This window comes from Scylla paramamosain, chromosome 6, assembly GCF_035594125.1.
Source record: "Scylla paramamosain isolate STU-SP2022 chromosome 6, ASM3559412v1, whole genome shotgun sequence".
Lineage (NCBI taxonomy): Eukaryota > Metazoa > Arthropoda > Malacostraca > Decapoda > Portunidae > Scylla > Scylla paramamosain.
The window spans coordinates 21,109,497-21,134,476 of record NC_087156.1 but is presented as its reverse complement, the minus strand read 5'-3'; the positions used below and the strand labels follow the sequence as shown (position 1 = coordinate 21,134,476).

The following is a 24,980-nucleotide window of genomic DNA, read 5'->3' as shown; positions in this document are numbered from 1 at the left end:
CTGTATCTTCTCCCGTTGACACCACTTACTGCCTAACTTCAGCTCGAGATTGGAAAGTTCCCAGTTATTAAATTGATGTTGAAAAACTGGCGGATTCATTATCTAAAAATTCTAATCCAAAGTGCTTGCAGGTGACCAATCGAACAGGAAATTCCAGTAGAGGCCAGCAGCTGCGGCCAGTATCTGGTGTTCCCCAGTGTTGCAGTTCGTCGTGGACATGCCGGACCCTTAATTTTATTACAATACGTGCTGAGTATATGTATGCCTACATGTATACTGGTTCAGCATTGTTTCTGACATGCATTTGATCTAAACACACTTCACGGTGTGGTCGATAAAATGACTGGCAAGACTGTGATGACCAGCGAGAAGTGTAACAAGGATTGGAGAAGAAAGGTGGTAGGGAGAGGAAGGCGGCGGGGGAAGGGGGGGCTGCAGGTGACCACGAGGGTGAGAGAGGCCGCACAGTCGTGGGCAGGTCGCCGTCTCGAGAACACGTATAGTGTCAGTGCTGTGTGACCGGCTTCTAGCGGCGCTAATCCTGGAACACCGAGTATAGCTGTCACACCACAGCGAAGCACACCACTCCTGCAGGAGAGACGACGGTCTGTAGGGGTTGCTGCGTGATTCGCCGGTACATGCCCTGGAAGCAGTAGTCACCATGGCGGTACGTGTTCTACCTTTCCCAGCCAATGGCATGACCATCTCTCTCTCTTCACCATTTGCACGATTCTTATACAGGATGTGCGTCTTCCGCCCCAACCACCGCCCCCCTTCCCCCAGCACTCGCTTTATCCTTTTCTCACGCTTCTTCCACCCACGTGTCCTGGACTGTGAAGATTTTTTTTTTTTATATGTAATGTACAATTACAATTTCAGTGTAATGTAACAGTATACATGACTGTTTCACGTGAATGTCGCTAAAACTTTGTATGGAAATATTCTTCCCATATTATTAAGAAATGTATTTTGTCATCTCAATACCATTAGCGCAGAGATGATTTTGATGATTTGTCTTGGACACATCATTAGGATAATGAATGTATTGACTGCTCTTCATTGAGTTACTGTCTGTGCACGGTGTGGTCATCGCTGTGGTTAGCCTCACCGATGTAATCTATGCGTTATACGTCATCATGAAATATGTCCCTCGGCCCCATCAGAGAGGCTGATACTGTAGGTGTGACCTTGACAGCGACCCTCACCTCCTTGTGGCTGTTGTCCTCCCTCGGCAGCTCTCCCTCCCCCATTCCCGACAAGGTCGTTCTTCTGCACACCAGCTGGACTCCCTAACCTTCCACACACACACACACACACCATTTTATATGAATTATGTCATAATTATATATGTATGCTGTATAATCTTATTTATTATTCATGGTTTGCTTCATGTTAGCTATAATAGACTTACCTGCTCCACTGTGAGTATAAGTTTCTGCAGGTATGGTAAAGTACTTTGAAAATTAAGAGAACGTGTGACGCTGGATGAACTTTTCCTGTGCTGAAAAAAAAAAAAAAAATCGACGTGTTTCTACTGCGGATATATTCCCATGCATACGTAGACTGGAAATGCAAAATGCAGGATATATGTTCATCAAATTCTTATAACACAAACACGCTGTGCTCGCATGAAGTACGAGTATGCGGGGGACCTGAGTGAGGTGAGTAGGGACCGCTTTCCGCAGGTCAAGTAGCGAAGTACTCAAAGGCAGCCCGCCATCGATGTGTCCTGCTTGGGCTAGCGATCCTTCTCTAGCATGTCTGCCGGCAGGAAACTGTCTGTCCCCATGAATGTACATGTGCGTTTGTACCCCATACATGTTTATTAGAGATTGTTTGTTAATCGTTCGCATGAATGTACTTCACGTGAAAAGTTTGATATCTATGACTACATTACTTACACTACTTCTGCTGCTGCTGCTGTTGCTGCTTCTGCTGTTATTGCTGCTGTTTCTGTTTGGAAAGTTCACAAATACAATTCAGTGACAAAGCGTGATACGTATGTATGTGTCATCTGCGCATGTCATAATAATAAGTCTGAAAGAAAAACCGTAATCACAACCACACGTCCCGCCGCAAGAGGTATGAGAGTCCAGAAGGTTGCTCGAGGTCAGCCTCTCACCGTATTGTCGTTTCTCTCCACGTTAGCGTTGCCACGGCAGTAGTGAGGTCATCCTGAGTAACACTGTGGTTCAGAGAAAAGGATGCACAACATTACCATGGCTCACCACACTCTCCAGTCTCCTCACAGCAGAATCCGTACCGCTGAATTTGCCAGCATGGAGGAGCCACGCCACACCAATGATTCTGTCCCATCGCAGCCACCACACTGACTCACTCTGACTTTTTATTATAAGCAAGTAAATGTTTGTCTCTCATGACCATGCAGCTGGTGATCAGTGTCGACCCAATGGTTTGAAAACTGTCAACGGCTCTCTTTCATAGACCAGACCAGCAGGATTTCTATTAATAGCAATTTTTCTTTATTCTGTTGTTTATACAAGAAAAAATGAGACATGAGATGACAATCAAACATGTCATGTTTTAACCACGTTTATTTATGTATTTATTTATTCATTTATTCGTATTTACTCGTATTTAATTTTCAGTCTCGTCTCACCATACACTGGACGTCTGGCTTCTCCCTTGTTGATTCTGTTATCCACTCCTCTTGCTGCATATACTTCATGTCCTGTTCAACTCCATTTTATGCTCTTTTCTTCTCTCTGTGTGCGCATTTACGTTTATCCCCTCATCCATTGTAGTCTTATCTGTATATCCTCTTGTCTAATCTGTATTACCGTTGTTGACTCTATCTCCTTATATTGTATTTCCTCAGCATTTTCTCTTAAGCAATATGTCCTTGTCGTTCAGGCAAGCTGGGTAGGGACGTATCAGAATCATCAGGGCTTTTTTTTTTTTTTCTTTCCGTTGTCATGATGTGTAAATCTAATCAATGACTCAAGTAGATTTTAGTCTTGAACGTGTTCGAAGTTAAATACCTCTAGGGTTTATTTCGTTGTAAGAGAGAGAGAGAGAGAGAGAGAGAGAGAGAGAGAGAGAGAGAGAGAGAGAGAGAGAGAGAGAGACGGGGGGGGAGGGGGGAGATTGTTGCTGCTTTCAGAATGTTTTAAGGACCTCATTATGTCCTTAGTATCACAGGTATGTGAAGGTGAATAAAGATTTCCTTTTGTGTTGTCTGTAACACACACAAAAAGAAGAAAAAAAAGACAACACTGAGGTCTCTGCTGGTGGGTGCGTGTCGACGGCCACGGCATTGTCTTCGTTCCCAGGGGTGTGTGTATGTGTGTGTGTGTGTGTGTGTGTGTGTGTGTGTGTGTGTGTGTGTGTATGTGTGTGTGTGTGTTGCGAAAAAAGGGATGGTAGTAGATAGATAGAAGACACATTATATAAAATGAGTTTTACCAAGGCACAAGGCAGATATGAGGACAGGTCGATGAAGGCAGTACTGAATATCCACTCTGTGCCTTCGTCTGGCTGCGTTCTAAATAATTATGTCCCAACACAAGGAATAAAAAACATCGGAAGTCTTTTTAATTTAGCGAAAAAAAAAGGAGACCAAGGAAAAAAAAAAACACGCCCGTGAACTTGAGAAGGAGAGAGTTACAGCAGGCCACCTCAGTACTGGATGACCTTGACCTGCTGGTGCCCTTACCCAGGCTCGCTCAGTTCCAGATTCATCAAGGCTGTCACAAAATTAGTATGGCTAGGTGTAAACAGGGCCGATGAAACATTGATGGTGTGGGAAGCAACAAAATTCAAGCGGGAACAGAGGGAGTGAAGGGAGGGAAGTGTAAACCGTTTGTGATAGTGAGAGTGTGAGGACGAAGCATTTTGATATTTGTCCTTTTAATATTCAGATGACTGTGGGTATTGGTCACTCGCCGAACGTGGGCGTGAACAAAGGAGAACAGGTGGCCTCCGTTATAATTACTGTAGGCCTTGACTGAAGGAACACGCCTTCATTATATTCAACAACAAACTGGTTTGGTGAACCGTCTCTGACTTACAAATATCATGAAAATAAAGTATGGTCATCATAATAAAACTGAATTACTGAGTGTAGAAAAAAAAAACTTTTGTGATAGAGATGCTGAGTCCTCGTGAGTTGAGTTTTTATAACAGGCTTAGTGATGGAAAGTCTGGCATTACCAGACTTATTTTGCTGCAGTGACCAGCACAAACAAGGGAAAGTATAACTAAAACCATTAAAAAACCAGTGTCTTTGCAAACTGAGTCTCCTTTGTGGTCCTGCTGAGACATCACACGCAGGCTCTCATCCTCTATTTTTTTCCAGCCATAATCCTAACACCATTCACAATTCGTCGTATGAAAATCGTCACATCATTTCCTCATGGTGAAGGAGCAAGTCATGGTGTTGAGTAACATGAAAGTGAAAAACAAGTGACGGTCTGGCAAAAGTCTGCATGGCCTGAGTTCCTTGTTATACAGAAAGAGAGAGAGAGAGAGAGAGAGAGAGAGAGAGAGAGAGAGAGAGAGAGAGAGAGAGAGAGAGAGAGAGAGAGAGAGAGAGAGAGAGAGAAAGGCGAGACAAGTCCCCCTCACCGGCGACCCAGCGTCCTGCTCAGGCCAGGTTGTGGGTCATCGCCACCTGCAGCTGCACGCACCGCGGTGATGCCACCCAGCGCTGATGCAACTCCATCACCAGATGCACCTCTACATGTCTTATGCACATGTCTATGAACACTTTATTGGTTGATAAAACTACTCTTGTTGAACGAGTTGCCGTCTTTCAGTGGGATCAGCTGGGCCTGTGTGTGGGCGCCATCGGTATTCACCCAACAAGAAGAGAAGCAGGTTTTTGATGACGAGCGACGGATACCTTTCTGAACCAGCCACGAATTTTTTACTTGTCGTGCTGCCATGAATTAGGGCACAAAACACACCAAGCCTCTAGATTCTTCATTAGTGTGATCAGGATAAAGTAGAATCGACATGATCAGAAGCTGTTAGAAAATTTTGGGTTACGAACATATTGAATCAGAAATCGAAACCACAAGCAAGATATTCATAAACGCTCGAATCTGAAGAATTCCACCGATGAACGAGGAGAGAAAGGCTGGAAGTGTTGTGGCAACAATTTAACCTGTAGAGGAAGACAATGATGGATGAGAGAGAGAGAGAGAGAGAGAGAGAGAGAGAGAGAGAGAGAGAGAGAGAGAGAGAGAGAGAGAGAGAGAGAGAGATTTCAACATTGCCAAAAGAATCCACGTACAGCTTTGTGCTACATTAGCTTTGTATTGGTTAAGACCATTGTACGCGCCAGAATGAAACCTGTACGTTTACAGGATGTAACACGACCTTCTGCGGATATTGCTACAAGTGTACAGGTTAATTTAAGTTGAAAATGTTCTATGCACATTTGCATTTTGAGGCGTTGTTTAGTAGTTGTATGAAATTCAAGTGTGGCAAGGCGACAGATGCAACAGCCGAAGCGGACGGGTAACCGTGGGGGAATGCAAGTTTTAGAGGTTTACAGTGATAACAACGTATAGGTGATTTACTGGGAAACATTACTCAGTGATAGTATGAATGTAACAAATGACAAATAAAATAATTATCGGCAATAAGGCACCATGCATTGCTTGTCCGGTCGTGGAGGGGGAAGAAACGAGGCTCTTAGTAACTCAATTGACTTCTAGTCACTCACACTCAGTTTCCCTCCGAGACTGTGACAATGAATACGTTTAGATTATATTGCGTAACTTTATGTGGAGTGTGATATATATATATATATATATATATATATATATATATATATATATATATATATATATATATATATATATATATATATATATATATATATATATATATATATATATATATATATATATATATATATATATATATATATATATATATATATATATATATATATATATATATATATATATATATATATATATATATATATATACAATAAAAAAAAAAGAAAAAACACTGAGATGCCGGTCCCCGAATAGGGTCCGAAGCGGTAATCAAAAATTGAAGGATAAGTGTCTTGAAACCTCCCTCTTGAAGGAATTCAGGTCATAGGAAGGTGGAAATACAGAAACAGGCAGGGATTTTCAGAGTTTACCGGAGAAAGGGATGAATGATTGAGAATACTGGTTAACTCTTGCATTAGAGAGATGGAGAGAATAGGGGTGAGAGAAAGAAGAAAGTCTTCAGCAACGAGGCCGCGGGAGGAGGGGAGGCATGCAGTTAGCAAGATTAGAAGAGCAGTTATCATGAAAGTAGCGGTAGAAGATAGCTAGAGATACAACATTGCGACGATGAGAAAGAGGCTGAAGACAATCAGTTAGAGGAGAGGAGTTGATGACACGAAAAACTTTTGATTCCAACCTGTCTAGAAGAGCAGTATGAGTGGAAACCCCCCAGACCTGTGAAGCATACTCCATACATGGACGGATAAGGCCCTTGTACAAAGTTAGTAGCTGGGGGGGGGGGTGAGAAAAACCGGTGGAGACATCTCAAAACACTTAACTTCATAGAAGCTGTTTTAGCTAGAAAGGAGATGTGAAGTTTCCAGTTCAGATTATAAGTAAAGGACAGACCGAGGATGTTCAGTGTAGAAGAGGGGGACAGTTGAGTGTCATTGAAGAAGAGGGGGATAGTTGTCTGGAAGGTTGTGTCAAGTTGATAGATGGAGGAATTGAGTTTTTGAGGCATTGAACAATACCAAATTTGCTCTGCCCCAATCAGAAATTTTAGAGAGATCAAAAGTCAGGCGTTCTGTGGCTTCCCTGCTTGAACTGTTTACTTCCTAAAGGGCTGGATGTCTATGAGAAGACATGGAAAAGTGCACGGTGGTATCATCAGCGTAGGAGTGAATAGGACAAGAAGTTTGGTTTAGAAGATCATTGATGAATAATAGGGAGAGAGTGGGTGACAGGACAGAACCCTGAGGAACACCACTGTTAAAAGATTTTGGAGAAAAAACAGTGACCGTCTACCACAGCAGTAATAGAACGATCAGAAAGGAAACTTGAGATTAAGTTACAGAGAGAAGGATAGAAGACGTAGGAGGGTAGTTTGGAAATCAAAGCTTTGTGCCAGATTCTATCAAAAGCTTTTGATATGTCTAAGGCAACAACAAAAGTTTCACCAAAATCTCTAAAAGAGGATGACCAAGACTCAGTAAGGAAAGCCAGAAGATCACTAGTAGAGCTGCCTTGAAGGAACCCATACTGGCGATCAGATAGAAGGTTGTGAAGTGATAGATGTTTAAGAATCTTCCTGTTGAGGATAGATTCAAAAACTTTAGATAGGCAGGAAATTAAAGCAATAGGACGATAGTTTGAGGGATTAGAACGGTCACCCTTTTAAGGAATAGGCTGAATGTAGGCAAACTTCCAGCAAGAAGGAAAGGTAGATGTTGACAGACAGAGCTGAAAGAGTTTGACTAGGCAAGGTGCAAGCACGGAGGCGCAGTTTCGGAGAACAATAGGAGGGACTCCATGAGGTCCATAAGCCTTCCGAGGGTTTAGGCCAGCGAGGGCATGGAAAACATCATTGCGAAGAATTTTAATAGGTAGCATGAAGTAGTCAGAGGGTGGAGGAGAGGGAGGAACAAGCCCAGAATCGTCCAAGGTAGAGTTTTTAGCAAAGGTCTGAGCAAAGAGTTCAGCTTTAGAAATAGATGTGATAGTGGTACCATCTAGCTGAAATAAAGGAGGGAAGTAAGAAGAAGCAAAGTTATTGGAGATATTTTTGGCTAGATGCCAGAAGTCACGAGGGGAGTTAGATCTTGAAAAATTTTGACACTTTCTATTTATGAAGGAGTTTTTGGCTAGTTGGAAAACAGACTTGACATGGTTCCAGGCAGAAATATAAAGTGCATGAGATTCTGGTGATGGAAGGCTTAAGTACCTTTTGTGAGCCACCTTTCTATCATGTATAGCACGAGAAGAAGCTGTGTTAAACCAAGGTTTGGAAGGTTTAGGTCAAGTAAAAGAGTGAGGAATGTACGCCTCCATGCCAGACACTATCACCTCTGTTATGCGCTCGGCACACAGAGACGGGTCTCTGACACAGAAGCAGTAGTCATTCCAAGGAAAATCAGCAAAATACCTCCTAGCAGAGGGAAAAACGCCAGAGGCACCTCCGCTTAGGGGGATCCTGAAAAGGGATTGGAGTGATAGGACAAGATATAGATATGAGATTGTGATCGGAGGAGCCCAAGCATAAGCAGGATTAGAGGTTAGGAAAAGGTCAAGAATGTTGGGCGTATCTCCAAGACGGTCAGGAGTACGAGTAGGGTATTGCAACAATTGCTCAAGGTCGTAGAAGATAGCAAAGTTGAAGGCTAGTTCACCAGGATGGTCAGTGAAGGGAGAGGAAAGCCAAAGCTGTTGGTGAACATTGAAGTCTCCAAGAATGGAGATCTCTGCAAAAGGGAAGAGAGTCAGAATGTGCTCAAAGATTTTTTTTATAGGCAGAGGAGTTAAGTGAGAGGTATACAACACAGATAAATTTAGTTTGAGAGTGACTCTGTAGTCGTAGCCAGATGGTAGAAAACTCGGAAGATTCAAGTGTGTGCACGAGAGCAGGTTAAGTCGTTGCGCACATAAACAAAACACCCAGCTTTGGATCGAAAATGAGGATAGAGAAAGTAGGAGGGAACAGAAAAGGGGCCCCTGTTAGTTACCTCAGACACTTTCAGTGAGAAAAAGAAGATGAAGTTTAGTAGAGGAGAGGTGGTGTTCTACAGATTGAAAATTAGATATAACACAGCGAATGTTGAAGAAGTTAATGAAGAAAAAGTTGAGAGGGGTGGTGTCAAAACACTTAGTGTCGATACCAGAAAAAGCAGTCCGACTTGAGGGACATCTGTGATCCGAGGCTGGTGTAAGAGTTGCCATGATAATTTTGAATTTTGAGTGAAGGATGTGTGTGTAATTAGGTTCTTGTAGTTTTGCGTGAAGGAAGAAAGTTGTCTTTAGAGGGCAGGCTGTGACTGCCCCCTTGTGTTGTGAGACACAAAGGGAAACGTATAGTGAGGTCAGAGCTGGGTTTAATGATAAGTTCACAGCACCCCTTGATCCAGTGCTTTAGACCTCACTGGGAGTAATTATCGTTTCGGCAGGTGTCTACTGCCTCCTCCTTGTGATATTCCCCTGCTAAGGCTACTCGCCCGGCCCGGTCGTTGTATGTCATCAGGCCACACTTTAATTTGACACCACGGCTAAATAAGGCCTTAAAATACATATGTGCATAGAATATTTTCAACTTAGATTAACCTGTACTTTTACCTCCTGCAATATCCGCAGAAAATCGTGTTACACCCTGTATGAACTAGATCATCATCTACAAAGAATCATAATAAAGATAATATGTTTTGGAGTATGTTGTTTGTGCACGCAGTATATTGTATACAATACGTGTTAAGTAACAGCTTCAAATCCTTTATTGGTTTGTAGTCTGGTAACCTCATCTTTGTTTTGGCACCCGTGTAGTGGGGCAGGGCACGTGATCTTTACTTCACAGGCCACGTGATGGGTTTGTTTACACCCAGCAGGTTACGTGATGTGTTTGTTTACACCAAGCGGGCCACTTGATATGTTTGTTTACATCCAGCGGGTCACATGATGTGTTTGTTTACACCAGTCGGTCCACGTGATGTCTTTGTTTACACCCATCGAGACACGTGATGAGTTTGTTTACCCCGGCGGGACAGGTGATGTGTTTGTTTACCCCCAGCGGGACACGTGATGTGTTTGTTTACCCCCAGCGGGACACGTGATGTTTCCTTACACTCAGCGGCTAAGGTGATGTGTTTGTTTATACGTTGTGAGCCACGTGATATATTTCTTTATACATTGTGGACTTTGTGCCACATGTTACTTGCACTGGAAGAGCTATGCATACCATGCGAGTGTCCTGCACGACATCTGTTTACTGATGATTAAGTAATGATTTACTCAGCTTGTGTTGGAGTTTTATTAGAGAGAGAGAGAGAGAGAGAGAGAGAGAGAGAGAGAGAGAGAGAGAGAGAGAGAGAGAGAGAGAGAGAGAGACGACTGGACACACACACGACTGGACACACACACACACACACACACACACACCAGAGGCGTTCCACATAGCGGGGCTCTCTAACACTGCTGCTGCTTGGTCTTACATTCACCACCAAGCTCCAGCATCCACCATCACTAGCACTACGACTCCCTTTCCTTTCCTTTAATTAAATATTCATCTCGTCTCCCTTCCTGTCCCTTCACCATATCTCCCTAACCCCGCTACACTGCACATCCTTCCTGACGTTAGCACTTCATCATTCTACTTTAGCACATCTCTCCTGTCCTTGGCACTTGTGTTTTTTTACCTGCCACCTCCTCTCCCCTTCAAGCCACTCACCACCTCTTGCTTCCCTGGCCATCCATGACTTCCTGCTTCGCCTGTACAGTCTCCCCCCAATGACCGTGTTTGCTCGCCAGTCTCTTCACGTCACCTCATGTTTGGTGCATGCCATTTTCAGCCTAGTTACTCGTCTACTTAGTAAACAAGAGAAGAGAGAGTAGCATTAGTTACATTCATGAGAACGAGTAGGTGGAGGGGAAGGGAGAAAAAAAAAGCAAAGGAGAAATGGATAGAAATAGTAAGAAAAGAAGAAAAGGAAGAACAACAACTACAACGGATGTCTTCGTCTTGAAATTCTTTTCCCAGTTTATATCATTGTGGTAACATTGTCCACTCCGCTTAACAGCGTTAATAATTATGTATAGATTTGGTATATTTACAAAACGAGAAGTGAAAGACAATAAAGGAGAAGAAGAGGAAGAGAAAGAAGAAGGAAAATGATGAGGAACAGAAGGAGGAGGTGGAGAAGAAAGAGGATAAAGAGAAGGGCAACGACGACAACAAAAAAAACACTACGACGACGAGAAAAAAAAAAGAGGAAGAAAACAACAACAACAACAACAACAACAACAACAGCAACAATAAAAAGCAGTGACATCCACGTAGAGAATATTCAAGAGATTTCTCATCGTATTGATTTCGTAACACTGACATCGTTGTTGAAATGGGCAAGATGTATTATACGTACAGAAAGCGATGGGATTGGAATGGTTGCCTTTTATCTTAATTTCTTAGTATATGGTGTTGTGTGTGTGTGTGTGTGTGTGTGTGTGTGTGTGTGTGTGTGTGTGTATGTAGAATTTCTGAGGTGTTCGTTTCGCTGTGGATCGCTGTGAAGGTCACAGTGATGGAAGCTTGCACGAAAAAAAAACGTCATGAGCTTTTTTTTTTCTTCTTTATCCTCTCAATTATCTTTTATATACTTTTATTTTTTGGTATGAGAGAGAGAGAGAGAGAGAGAGAGGGAGAGAGAGAGAGAGAGAGAGAGAGAGAGAGAGAGAGAACCAGAAAAAAAAAAGTAACAAGGAAGAGATACCAGCAACGTCGCGTCGTATTATGAGTTTCTTTCAAGGTCAAGGAGACGTGTGAGGCACGTCCATTCCTCACTGTCCCCCCTCCCCCCAAAACACCCCCTCTCTCTCTCTCTCTCTCTCTCTCTCTCTCTCTCTCCTCTCTCTCTCCTCCTCTCTCTCTCTCTCTCTGGTCGTAAAGTGCAACGCAATGATGATGTCCTCAAAATCATAATTTCCATCGTTCCATCACCAAGGAGATCACTCTTTGTTCAGCGTTGTATTTATTCTATTGTAGTTTCTATTTCATCACACGTAAGCGCTTATGTTGTTTTAAAATGATCTCTTTATTTGTGATTCATTAATTTTGAATCAGAACCTGTGATAGCTTTAATGTACTCTCTCTCTCTCTCTCTCTCCTCTCTCTCTCTCTCTCTCTCTCTCTCTCTCTCTCTCTGAAAAATCTATATAAAAAGAGAAAAAATAAAACATATTTTCCGTATGCTTGCATCACCAGCTATAGTTATTCATAAAATTCAAACACACACACACACACACACACACACACACACACAGAGAGAGAGAGAGAGAGAGAGAGAGAGAGAGAGAGAGAGAGAGAGAGAGGAGAGAGAGAGGAGAGAGAGAGAGAGAGAGATTATTGACCACAACATAAGTATAGAAATTTCATCATGAATAATTGCCTCATATGTTTTTTACAGTTTTTTGTATGTTTAAGCACTGAAATGACAACAACGCTAAGATACACACACACACACACACACACACACACACACACACACACACACACACACACACAATGGCGTCTCCATCTTCCACATGAGTAGCTCCTCCCCATCCTCCCGTTCCCCTTCCTCTCATTAGTATACCTCTCCAGCCGTTCCCTATCTCCCTTCACCCCTCATCCGTCCCTTCGTCCACCTAGCAGCCGCGTCTCACATGTTTCTCCTCTAGCCCTTCGACCTTGAGCGGGCAGGTGTGCTGGGCAGGGAGGGGCAGCAGTCAGTAGGTAACAACCGGACTCGCTCACCTGTGGCTACGGGCCTCTTCGTCATTTGTCCAAAATCGACTTGTTCATGAACGAGGAGTACTTGGGTGGGTTCTTGGGATCTGCGATACGGTCAGACTTATAGGGAAGGAGATAAGGAGGTGAGATAAGGTTCTCAAGGCACGAAATGCCAGTTCAGTGCCTAGAAAAGCGATGACTGAGGAAAGTCTCGAGTAGTCGTAAAATAATTAATTGGTTAATGTAATGTTTGAAATTTCAAGAGGTAGCGGTGTTCAGCATTCAAGGCCTATGTAGTATCCTGTGTGTGAGATAAATCATGTAGTGGTAAGGCGTCAGTAAAGAGTAGCGCTCGACACTTATGTGATAGATGTGGAATAAAAGGTGTAGCCAGCATTATTGCAGGTTACACTCAGCAGTGTCAAGTAACCGTAACATAATGAAATAAGAGAAGCAAAAATGAATAACATAATGACAGTGGTGAGTCTGCCGATGTGATAAGGCTTTGTCATTAAATGAAGCTGTTAATCGCATTTTTGAAGTGTAAAATTCCTTGTTTGGCATGAAGAGTTTTCAGGAGTGATCAAGCATGACGGCGTTCATGCGAAAAAAAAAAAAAAAAAAAACAAGAAAAATGGTCACACCTGAAATTTCTCATCAGTGGCAGCGCTTCAGCGGAAACGACAAATGGGCAGAAAATGGAATGTGGAGCAAATTTTTTTTTTTTTTTTTTATGTAGACAGTAACTTTCATGACAATGGCAGCCACAGTGTATTAGAAAACTGTTCTTCCTTTAGGTGACTCTCGAGGTCAGCGGTGTCTAGTGCATTTTTAAAGTTGAACACTCAGAATTGCCCCCAAATAATTGTGTACTGGTGTGGTGTGTGTTGTACGTAAACAAACGTCTCCTGAGTACTGCTACGACAGTGTGACGGATCCAACAAAATGACAAAGGAGTAAATATGTGCGCTCTTTTTTGGTTGAGCAATCCCCAACCACTGCTCTGATATTAGGCCGGTGAACTGTCTCGGCTCCACTTTACTGCTGGTGCAACACAGATTATTACACACACACACACACACACACACACACACACACACACACACACACTACAGATTACTATCATAGACTGTAGTGCCGTCCAAATACTTGGGTCAAGGCTTAAAATAGAGAAAACGGAGCGCTGGTGTAAAGTATGTTGGTAAACTACAGTAAAATGGGCAGTTATATTGTCCAGCCTTTGATGCATATTTGAGGTTAAGCTATTGAAGACACCTGTAGAATAGACTGCACCGAGAGCAAGTACGTTGTAATTATACAAAATACTGGTCCATCAAGGTGGTATATGAACTGTTAAGTGAAATGAGTTCATAATGGAAAATGTGTAAATGTTAATACTTTGTACGCACGACCTCATGATGGTTCGAAGCTTAGTTTGTGGTGTCTCAAACAAGCATTCAAATCCAATCGACTTCGTTTATGGGTTAATGGGAAGTAGGGAAGGATGAAAACTTTGTTCTTGTCCTCGCCACCTAATGCACCCGGCCAAGCATCGCGACTTTCCAGGTCACACAAAATTTAATATTGTTATGAAAATCGCTTCCTATTCCAGTACTTTCCTACATGTATAGATATATTTTTGTATTGAAAAGATATACGATTGGAATTTATGAGAAGTAAGATGTAATACTCCAAAACTAATTCCCTCCTCTCTCTCTCTCTCTCTCTCTCTCTCTCTCTCTCTCTCTCTCTCTCTCTGTACATATGTTTGCATACTGAAGGACAAACATTTCCGTACTCAGTCGGTGCGTGCTGTACAAAGGCAAAAGAAAAAAAAATGGAAAGGGGCATGGGGTAATAGCTGGGAATCTTCACTTAAGGAATGCTGTTCTTCCCACCAAGCCTAGAATATGAGATAAGAACGAAATGTTATTATCTTTCAGCTCCGTATCACTCCAGTTATTGCAGCACCAAAAAGACAAATATTTTTTTCTCTCTGTTATTATAGTTATTATTATTATTATTATTATTATTATTATTATTATTATTATTATTATTATTATTATTATTATTATTTTTATACAGTGTACTACCTTGTCTTTGAACTATGCGTGGCCCTGTGACCCAAAAGAGATGTTGAAAGAAAATAGAAAATGCATTTTTATTACTATTGCATATGTACACATATTTTCAATTCAATACAAAACGAAAGAATGGGAAACTGAAAGTAGAATGACAACTCATAAGAACAACGTGTGTGGAGAGCAATGAATTGACAGAACACACACACACACACACACACACACACACACACACACACACACACACACACACACACACACACACACACACACACACACACACACACACACAGAGAGAGAGAGAGAGAGAGAGAGAGAGAGAGAGAGAGAGAGAGAGAGAGAGAGAGAGAGAGAGAGAGAGAGAGAGAGAGAGAGAGAGAGAGAGAGAGAGAAAGTAAATCAATCAAGGAAGAGGAAGAAGACGAAATAGCAAACTACGAGTATAACTTCATTAAAACGCACAAGATTATAAGATGTATCAATGAATGATAAAAAAAATAAAAAATAAATAAAAAGAAAAACGAAGTCACATGAACATCGGCACAATGGGCGGGAAGGAGGCAGAGTGGGTAATGTATGTTGTGGGTTACAAGATAGCGAAGGTGGGGAGAGCAGCGCGCCGGTTTCCCAACGCCCTGGTGAGGTAAGGAGGTCTCGGTCCATGGGTAAGGTTCGCGCGTAAGATCTCATGTGGTTTCATAGGGCGAGGGAAAGACGGTGATGCTGCAACTGCTAGTCTCGACCTGTAACAAACGAGATCACGCTGACCAATGAAAGTGATGGTGATGGACGTGTGGGTGAAAGTGAAGGCGTGTTGCTGGACGGGTTCATAGCCACGTGGATGGGGGATGTGCGAGATATTACTTAGTTGAATATCGATTACAGGATTCATGCTTTCACAGATGCCGACTTGGTACACAGAACCTCTGGGGACTGTCTGCATCACCTCCCAAGGAGTATTTGAAACCATATTTTAAAATGTACCAGGCACGGCAACGGAAGTACAATAGAAGCACGTTAGCAGAGCTGAATAGGACACGCGCGAGTTTTCAGCACAATGACATTACTTTGCAGCATTCCAGGCCGTGTCGTGAGAAAACACGACCTGACTGGTTATTGTGCTTCTAGCCTCGGTGAGAAAATAATTGATGAATGAACGCTTTTTAATTATTACCGAATCACTCTTGTGATGAGGCAACACTGTATGGTGAGGTGCAGTGGTGCGCAGTGCAAGAATGAAGTACAGTAGTTATGGACGGTGTTGCCTCCACCTCCATCTCTCGCGTCCACTTGAGCGAGACGTGACCACTATCCCCTTCACCACCACCACCACCACCACCCTCCTGGGTCCTGCTCACCCCTACGACATTTAAAAGGAATCTCCAAGCGCTAGTAACATTTATTACCTCATGATTTACCGAGGGTCAAGTTTCCCTCTTTTCTCTTTCTCTCTCTCTTTTTTTTTTTTTCCCCTTCAAAGATATGTAAGCACTGGTTTGGTGCGTCCTTCTGTTGTCTGTCACTTCTCCAGCATTTCTTTCTGCAATGCTTTCACTGTTTCACTTTATGACTGAATATATATATATATATATATATATATATATATATATATATATATATATATATATATATATATATATATATATATATATATATATATATATATATATATATATATATACGAGCATATAGTGGATTTCCGTTTTCAGTTACGAGTTGTTAAGATGACCTCCAGAGATTGTTTCAGGGAAGGCTTTCAGATGACTCATTTGAGGGTTCATTGGGTCTGAATCAGAGGCTGCCTTATTAAACAACTTTTTTTCCAGCGATTACAATTATCTGGAGATAATCATGAAAATTTATTTTTTCTGCGTGGCTTTCTATTGTGCACTTGTCTTTCGTATTCCATCGTATGTGGAACTCATTTTGTATGAGTATGTGTACTTATACATGGAGAGAGAGAGAGAGAGAGAGAGAGAGAGAGAGAGAGAGAGAGAGAGAGAGAGAGAGAGAGAGAGAGAGAGAGATGCTAGTAATAATGAAAACTCGTTGTTTTCGTATATGTGCTTATGCATGAAGAGAGAGAGAGAGAGAGAGAGAGAGAGAGAGAGAGAGAGAGAGAGAGAGAGAGAGAGAGAGAGAGAGAGAGAGAGAGATGCCAGTAATTATAATAGCTCTTTGTTTGCGTATGTGTGCTTATGCATGAAGAGAGAGAGAGAGAGAGAGAGAGAGAGAGAGAGAGAGAGAGAGAGAGAGAGAGAGAGAGAGAGAGAGAGAGAGAGAGAGAGATATGCTAGTAATTATTAAAAACGATTACTAGACACTCTTATGCAGGAATGGTGCGTAATATGCATTGAAGGAATGTAACACAAACTTCAATGCACAGTGAGCAGTATTCACAGAAAACGTGCAGTTATGGGGCAAGATAGGCACTGCTTCGGTGAATATCCTCATGCCACCTCTGCTAGTCTACTGTGAGGACTTGGTTCAGTGTATGTACGGGATCACGCAAGGCAGCAGATAGCACAGGTGGAGGTGCAGCTGCAGTGGTGGGAAGGTGGTGCGGTAGAAGGTGAAGCAGCAGCGGCATTGATGTGAGGATTCGCACCCACGGGCACGTCACACGTGCTAAGCATCGGATTGAGTATCTTTCACTCACCTCAATGAAGCTCTTTGTGTGACTGTACTTCCTGCATTTCCTCAGTTTTATATACCATGTCGTGTGCCACTTCCATGGTCATTGTCCTTCATTCTTTAGAACTTTCACTTTTCACAGAGGACAGAGGTACATGGGGTATAGGATAAGGCGATGTATTGAAGACCTTTTTTTTTGTCACCTTTACATTGATCCACATTATTTGCTACCTATATGAAGTGCAATCTGATAAAATTAATAAGAAGAAACCCGTACTTAACTGTAATGACTCTGCTATCACATTACACGTCATACTACAATTAGGCTTGTTATTTTTTTTTTACGTAGGTGTGTGTGTGTGTGTGTGTGTGTGTGTGTGTGCGCGCTTCTCTTTACTTTTGCCTTTATTAATTTCTTTCAACATTTGTTTTATATTTGGTGTGTGTGTGAATTGGTTGTTCTCACTGTTTTCCTACAACGTAAATGTAGCCTATACTTCTACTTCGATGGCTCGTTAATGAACCCTTCACAGTTCGTTGGTATCTGCGTCATGGGTGTTCCGTCATGTCGAGCTTCTTCCACCAGTCATCCCTCCAAGAAGGATACGTGTAACCTTGTTACATTATTCCCCTAACACCAGTTGCTGTATATCGAAACATCAAATATAAATAAATGTGATGATTATTCCCTAAGTTTTCACACACACACACACACACACACACACACACACACACACACACTCACACTTTCTTTTCCTGCAAACGTCTTGTAAACGCAATAAAAGTCAATAATATATTCATCTTTCTTAATACAGTACATCACGTTATGAATAGATCTTTATGTAGATTCATTATTTTTTTCTCATCTTTCCATTCTAAGAGCTAAAGACAAAGCCATATTAATTATAGAATGGTGATACTTTCAATGTGACATTTATTCTGGGTAATTTAGGTGACGTAAGTCACGTAAGTCTGTGGCTATTGGTTATGAGTGTTCAATGATTTCGCGTTCATTTTTACCTTTTTACTCGTGGCCGTGCTTGCCGGGACCGAATCTTTCATCCCTACTATTGGGTTATCAACAACTGACGCCCCAGCCTTACTTGAACCTTTTCAGAAGTAGGTGCAAAGGTTGCATCGAGTACGTTTTACTAAGTAGGCTTCTCACTATATTGACACGTTTACCATGGATGCTTGATAGGCACACAGAAAGTGTGTGTGTGTGTGTGTGTGTGTGTGTGTGTGTGTGTGTTCATCCTCATGGGAGCTGAAGCAAGGTGTGTGGCGGTTAAGAGGGTCGCCTGGTGGGTGAGTTGGACGGAGGGTAGGCGGCGTCAGGTGAGAGGCGCGAGTTGGCAGCCTGGCAGGTGAGCGAGGCTGCGAGAGAGGAGCGGTGGAGTCAGTATTTTCCTGGTCGGTGTGGTGTTAGTCCGCGCGTCCCCGGGCCCCCTCTCGTGACTCGCCTCAGCCCCCCTGTGTTGTATCGTGATCGCCCAGTGTTGCACATAAGAGGCTACCTTGAGGCCGAGGTGCCACCAGTGTGTTGCAGCAAGAGGGAGACACCTTTGTCGCACAAATTCTAAACAGTAGGTCAGGGAAACATCACATGTGATCGTCAGTATTTGGTCACCAATACCAAACATGCCGTCCTACTCCTACAAAGTTAATGTGAGTCACCTCTCCATGTTCATCCGGCTGTTTCACTTCCGTAGGGGATACCAATGGCCCGTTGAGGGTTTCATATTCTCTCTCTCTCTCTCTCTCTCTCTCTCTCTCTCTCTCTCTCTCTCTCTCTCTCTCTCTCTCTCTCTCTCTCTCTCTCTCTAGTTTATCTATTATCAATAATATTTCATTATTTGTAATAATCTTGTAATTCTTTTGCATCACTGAAATATTTGATGTTTGATTTGCTCTCGTAATGAATCAAGGTAAATCCCCAGTGATCAGTAGTCATGAGCCGCACTCTTGCAAGGCTGCTTAGCATGACAGAGTTCACCGAGGCATCCGCGTGTTGCTTGTTTTGTGTTCCTGAATGGACGCCCGCAAAGCCGTCAGTGGCAACTCTGTCTTCCGCCCCCCGCCCAGAGGTCACTCCGAGGCAGAACGTTCTCACGTCGTGTGGGCTCCTGTGTGCGTGTGTGTGTGATTTGCCAGGCAGTTGTGTCACGCCCAACCCTCTTTTCACTTGTATTTTTCTCCATTCTTTGCTGGCCCCAACTCACTCCCAGTATTCGCTATCTCAACACGTCTCGTGGGGTCGCGCATTCATCTAACCAATGCAATTTACTCACGTGTTATGATAGAATAATGTCACAAGTTGGCACTGACATCGTCCTAGCTATTATCGTACTAAATGAGTTTTATTTACGCATTTATTTAATTTATCTTGTTTTATTTTTCCACGAGTAGCAGGAGTTTTATCATGTGGTGATGCCTTGATAGACATGATGCATGGTCCTTCCATCACCCCCAGACTGTCACCTCTTTAATATTGGGACGAATATCAGCATATCCCTCTTGCAATGTAAGTTATTAAGGAAAAAAGAATATTAATGAGAATATGTATACCAACGTCCTGAGTGAAGAAACTGACATCCTGTTAAATGCTTTCTAAGAATCTGATCTCCATTTGCCGTATATAGAAAATCTTAATTCATCTTTAATGAGCTGAGTCCCCTGGGCGAAGGAAAGGGACAGGTGGGAGGACCGGTCCATGAGGAGGCCTAGCCTCCAGGGAGCTGGCGTTCATTATCACAGCTTTAATATACAAACATCTTCTGATTCAGGAACTCAACCCTAGAGTCTTTAGTCTATATATATATATATATATATATATATATATATATATATATATATATATATATATATATATATATATATATATATATATATATATATATATATATATATATATATATATATATATATATATATATATATATATATATATATATATATATATATATATATATATATATATATATATATATATATATAAAACGTCGTATAGGGTTTTGAATAATTCACAAAAAAAAAAAAAACTGCAGTGGTGTTGACGCTCATCAGCTATACCCGTATTTTGAAACGCCTTGGACCTTCATAAGGACTCTTTTTAAAGGCCACAGAAATCTTTATGGTTGTTATGGTTCATATGGTCATATATGGTTGTTTATGGTTCATAAGGACTCTTTTCAAAGGCCACAGAAATCTTTATGGTTGTTCTTTATCTTTTAAAATTTTTGTTAATTTTTTTCTAGAATAGTGAAAACATCCCTGAAAGCACCAGTAACTTTCACTACAGCCGCTAAAAACGCCAATAACTTCCACTCCAGATAAGACGCTTCAGTGTTTGTGTATGTGGTTCAAATTCAAAACAGTCATATGACTAGTGACTTGTTCTCTCACGTGGAGAGCTACCCCACGATATGTAGTACATACAAATATATACGAGATTCTAACCTTACTCTTCTTTAAAAGGTCGACTTAATTAGGTTTGTTGTTGCGTTGGTGTGGCGTCAAGAAACTCGTAATGTCAACAGTTAAATGTCTGAAGTACACCAGAGGGTTAACAAAGTCTGAAGAGCCAGGCTTGAATACTTTCGCCTGTTGCAAAGATGGTGAAAGTGAAGTTCCCGCTCACCTATAATATCAACAAGTAAATGTTAAAAATACCAAAGGCTTGAAAAGTTCACGTTATGGTCTCTTTCTCGGGGTTTTTGTTTATTCATTTATTTTATTTTTTTATTTTTTTTTATTTATTTATTTATTTTTATTTATTTATTTATTTATTTATTTATTTTATTTATTTATTTATTTTGTGTGTGTGTCTTTTGACGAACAGCTACCTCCATCTAGAGGATTTATGCCAGAACGAGTGATGCGCATCAAATATATGAATGAAATGGCGTGTCTGACGCACTGCTATTAGCATACCGTCAACTGGAACGAAGTGCGCACAATGGAATCTCAATTAGAGGAAAAGTGGAAAGGAGAGATTGAAAGCCATCCCTCTCCGGCACTGGGAGGGAGGCTGCGAGGCTAGTGCCGGCGTCACTTCCGGAGAGAGAGAGAGAGAGAGAGAGAGAGAGAGAGAGAGAGAGAGAGAGAGAGAGAGAGAGAGAGAGAGAGAGAGAGAGAGAGAGAGATGGGGAAGCAATGAAGGACGAGAATATTTAAAACCAATGGAATGTTTAAGGCCGTCACATTATTATTATTTTCTCCATCCCGTAAGATACATATTGCCACGTCTATATCCTTCCCTCGATGCAGGCCCACACTGCCCTGTCTGGTGGTAGGATGGGGGGAGAGGCGAGAGGAAAAAAACCTTGCGCTTTCCAGTAGAAATTGTTGGAATATGACAGACACACACACACACACACACACACACACACACACACACACACACACACACACACACACACACACACACACACACACATACACGTACCTTTTGTAGACTATCCTAGTTTAAAATCTTCAACGTATTTTTGATCTCCTTATATTTCCGGTAATACAGTTTCTTCCAATGTAGCATAACAATTGGAGTAATCTCATAAGTAATGTTGGTTTGATACAACGATTACTGCAACAAAAACGCGACGTAGCCACTGTGTTATGTGTTGCAATTCATGCGTTGCCGTAGCACAAGTGTTGGCGTGGCACAGGTGTTCCTTTTGATAGGTAATGATCTTAACAGCTTTCTTTTTAGGAAGGGTAGCGGAATTTACTCATAACAACAGTGTTCCCAGCAACCTCGCCCCGCATCCTTTTGACATTGCATACAGTGAAGCGTGGAGCGGGGCGGTGACCTTGAAGCCTCGCCGTGCCTTGGTGCATTGCAAAGGAACTCCCTTCGTGGTCTTGTTCTAAAGAATGGCTGCAGCAGCTACAATACAGTGCGGGTGGCGACAGTGTTGGCCTCTGAGACCTCTTCCTCAAGGCCGACATTGCTGTGCGGGGAGTGCCTGTCTGTTCTACGTTGTTTACTTTTGTTTACTGCCTTTCTTGCAATTTCCTGACTGTTAAGCTTGATTGTCCAGGCACCCCTCTCCCTGAGCAAGATGAGTGACGGACACAGCTCTTGCTAGACAATGCGAAAGTATTTGTGTCGTGCTGGAAAGAAACGTGTGTGTGTGTGTGTGTGTGTGTGTGTGTGTGTGTGTGTGTGTGTGTGTGTGTGTGTGTGTGTGTGTGTGTGTGTGTGTGTTAGAGCAAAACCGGTGAGAGACAGTAAGCTACCTTAATGTTCTTCTGGATGTTGTTGCAAAAATCGTAGAATTTCAGAAAAAAATAAATAAATACAAAAACATCTAACAAATAAATGAAAATAAATCAATAAATAAATACAATAGAAATAGATGGAAATGGAAGTTTTCTTTACTTTTTTCTCTCTTTCTTCCTTTGTTTGTTGGTTCCTTTATTTTACCAGATGGCTTGCAATAACTGCCTCTAACCACTTCTTTACAATGTATATATATATATATATATATATATATATATATATATATATATATATATATATATATATATATATATATATATATATATATATATATATATATATATATATGTGTGTGTGTGTGTGTGTGTTTTCTTCGGAAGACCTTAGAGCAGTAAAGTAATAGTTATTACGTCCCTCAGCTGTCTGTCTTATAAGGCTTCCAGATAACAGTCACAACGCAGTCAGTAATCATGTTTTGACTTGCAAGATCATAATCCTAATCCTTTTATGGGTTGGTCAAAGCTATGCATATTTTTCCTCGTCGATTTCCGCATTTCCTGCTAGTGCCACTGTTGTGCTCGAAAACTAATGTGTCACCTCGTGCGTACACCAGGGTCGTTTGCTCCTGAGCTCCCATCGAAGGCCTCCATCACGCCATAAACTTCACATAGCCACACCCCACATTAAGGACTGTATTCTGAAACACCTGCACTGCATGCTCTTATTGAACTTATACTGGTTTTCAGGGATGTTATTATGGTTCTAGTGGCAGATTAAAAAGATTTCTACATTATTAACAGGAGAAACATTCATGAAAACTCGGCTAATCATCTCTGTGGCCTTTGAAAATAATCTTGGTGAGAAAGTAAAGCGTTTCTGAATACGGGCCTTAGTGATTATGGTAGACATTGGTTACCTTAAGAGTCAAGGTGGACAACAGAACGTCTTTGTACTGTGTTAAACTTTACGAGAGAAACAGAACTTCTAGTCGTTATTTTGAAGACAGAATTCTACAGGTTTATAGGATGTACAACCCTCAAAACCTTGTTTTTGTTCCAGTTTTAAAAGGAGCCATTTGAGGACGAACATTTGAGAGATAGAGAGAGAGAGAGAGAGAGAGAGAGAGAGAGAGAGAGAGAGAGAGAGAGAGAGAGAGAGAGAGAGAGAGAGAGAGAGAGAGAGAGAGAGAGAGAGAGAGAGAGAGAGAGAGAGAGAGAGAGAGAGAGAGAGAGAGAGAGAGAGAGAGAGAGAGAGAGAGAGAGAGAGAGAGAGAGAGAGAGAGAGAGAGAGAGAGAGAGAGAGAGAGAGAGAGAGAAAATGCGCAAAATTATACTAAGATATATTTCCATAATCTGCAATAGTTTGAAAGTAAAAAAGTGCTTGTTCATAAAGAATTTTTACATGACTGTCAGATGAAAAAAGTTATGCCATGTGTGCCCCTTGCCTTTTATCTTTCGTTTCCTGGAACGTTTACCTTCAGCAATCTTTTTCAGGTAAGCCACTGCACCGTACAGAGATGGTCACATGCATGCCACCCTGTGCTTTCCGTCCATCGCAGTCATAGTGCAAGGAAGCAAGAAAACACCTTATTTTTTTTACTTTTTTAAATTTTTTTAGATTTCAGTGTATTTTCCTTATTGATTACTTTTAACGGACTCCAGTGGAAGTTAGTTGGCTTTTCAAGGATGTCCTCACTATTCCATTGATATTTCTTAAAACTAGCATTCTACCCCATTAATGGAACAAGAAACACTCATGAAACTACTTATCACCTTTGTGGCTTTTGAAAATAATTCTTATGAGAGTCTTGAGCGTTTCAAAATACGGAGCAAGACTTATCAGTGCGGCGAAGGAGTAATCCTAGAGCCGAAATCTTGTCACAGTCCCCTCCTTCTCGCACCCTCTTGTCAGTGACGCCTTCATGTTACGTTGTACTATGGGAAGAAAGACTGAAAACCATGAGAAACTTTCCAACGCCAGTAGATTGCCTCACACACTCCAGGAGGTTTGCTTGCAACACTAAGACACTGCAACTAGAGGCTGAACACCTCGCCGAAAGTATTCCTCTGCGAAACAGCCACAAGGACGTAGAGTAACTGCTACGAGTCACCGTTAGCTGTGGTATGACTGTGATCTCCGCATTTTTGTCGTGACGGTCGCTTGTAAATCATCCTTTGAAACCTTGAGTCTGAGTGCACACGGTGATGAAAGGGTGAATGGTGTCTTGTTGATGTTGTTGATGATGATGGTGATGATTTGTTGTTTTTGTTGTTGTTGCTGTTGCCGTTGTTGTTGTTCTTTCTTCTTTTCGTCGTCGTAATAGTCTGTTGTTGTTGTTGTTGTTGTTGTTATTGTTGTTGTTGTTGTTGCCGTCGTCGTTGTCATCGTCGTCCTCTTCCTCCTCCTCCTCCTCCTCCTCCTCCTCCTCCTCCTCCTCCTCCTTCTTCTTCTTCTTCTTCTTCTTCTTTACTGACTCCCACTTCTCGTTTTGTAAATATGACAAATCTATACGTAATAAGTAGAGTATCTTGTCCTCACTCGTTTATCCGCTCAACACTAACATTTTGCCACAAGGATACAAACTGAGACAAGAAATGTAAGAC

At 41.8% G+C, this 24,980-nt stretch overlaps 1 protein-coding gene across 4 annotated transcripts in view; it reads left to right on the top strand.

Moving 5' to 3' along the window:
* The first annotated feature begins 440 nt into the window (after nucleotides 1-440).
* The window catches only part of LOC135101383 (sodium- and chloride-dependent glycine transporter 2-like), a 54,553-nt gene continuing 30,013 nt past the window's right edge, over nucleotides 441-24,980 (top strand). For 2 of the 4 annotated variants that reach the window (XM_064005301.1, XM_064005299.1), the window contains exon 1: nucleotides 441-667. In XM_064005301.1, coding sequence (XP_063861371.1) covers nucleotides 662-667 — 6 coding nt within the window. In that variant the 5' untranslated portion in view covers nucleotides 441-661. Of the gene's footprint in view, nucleotides 668-18,500; nucleotides 18,825-24,980 lie in introns of those variants that run through there. The other 2 variants (XM_064005300.1, XM_064005298.1) reach the window with 1 other exon arrangement.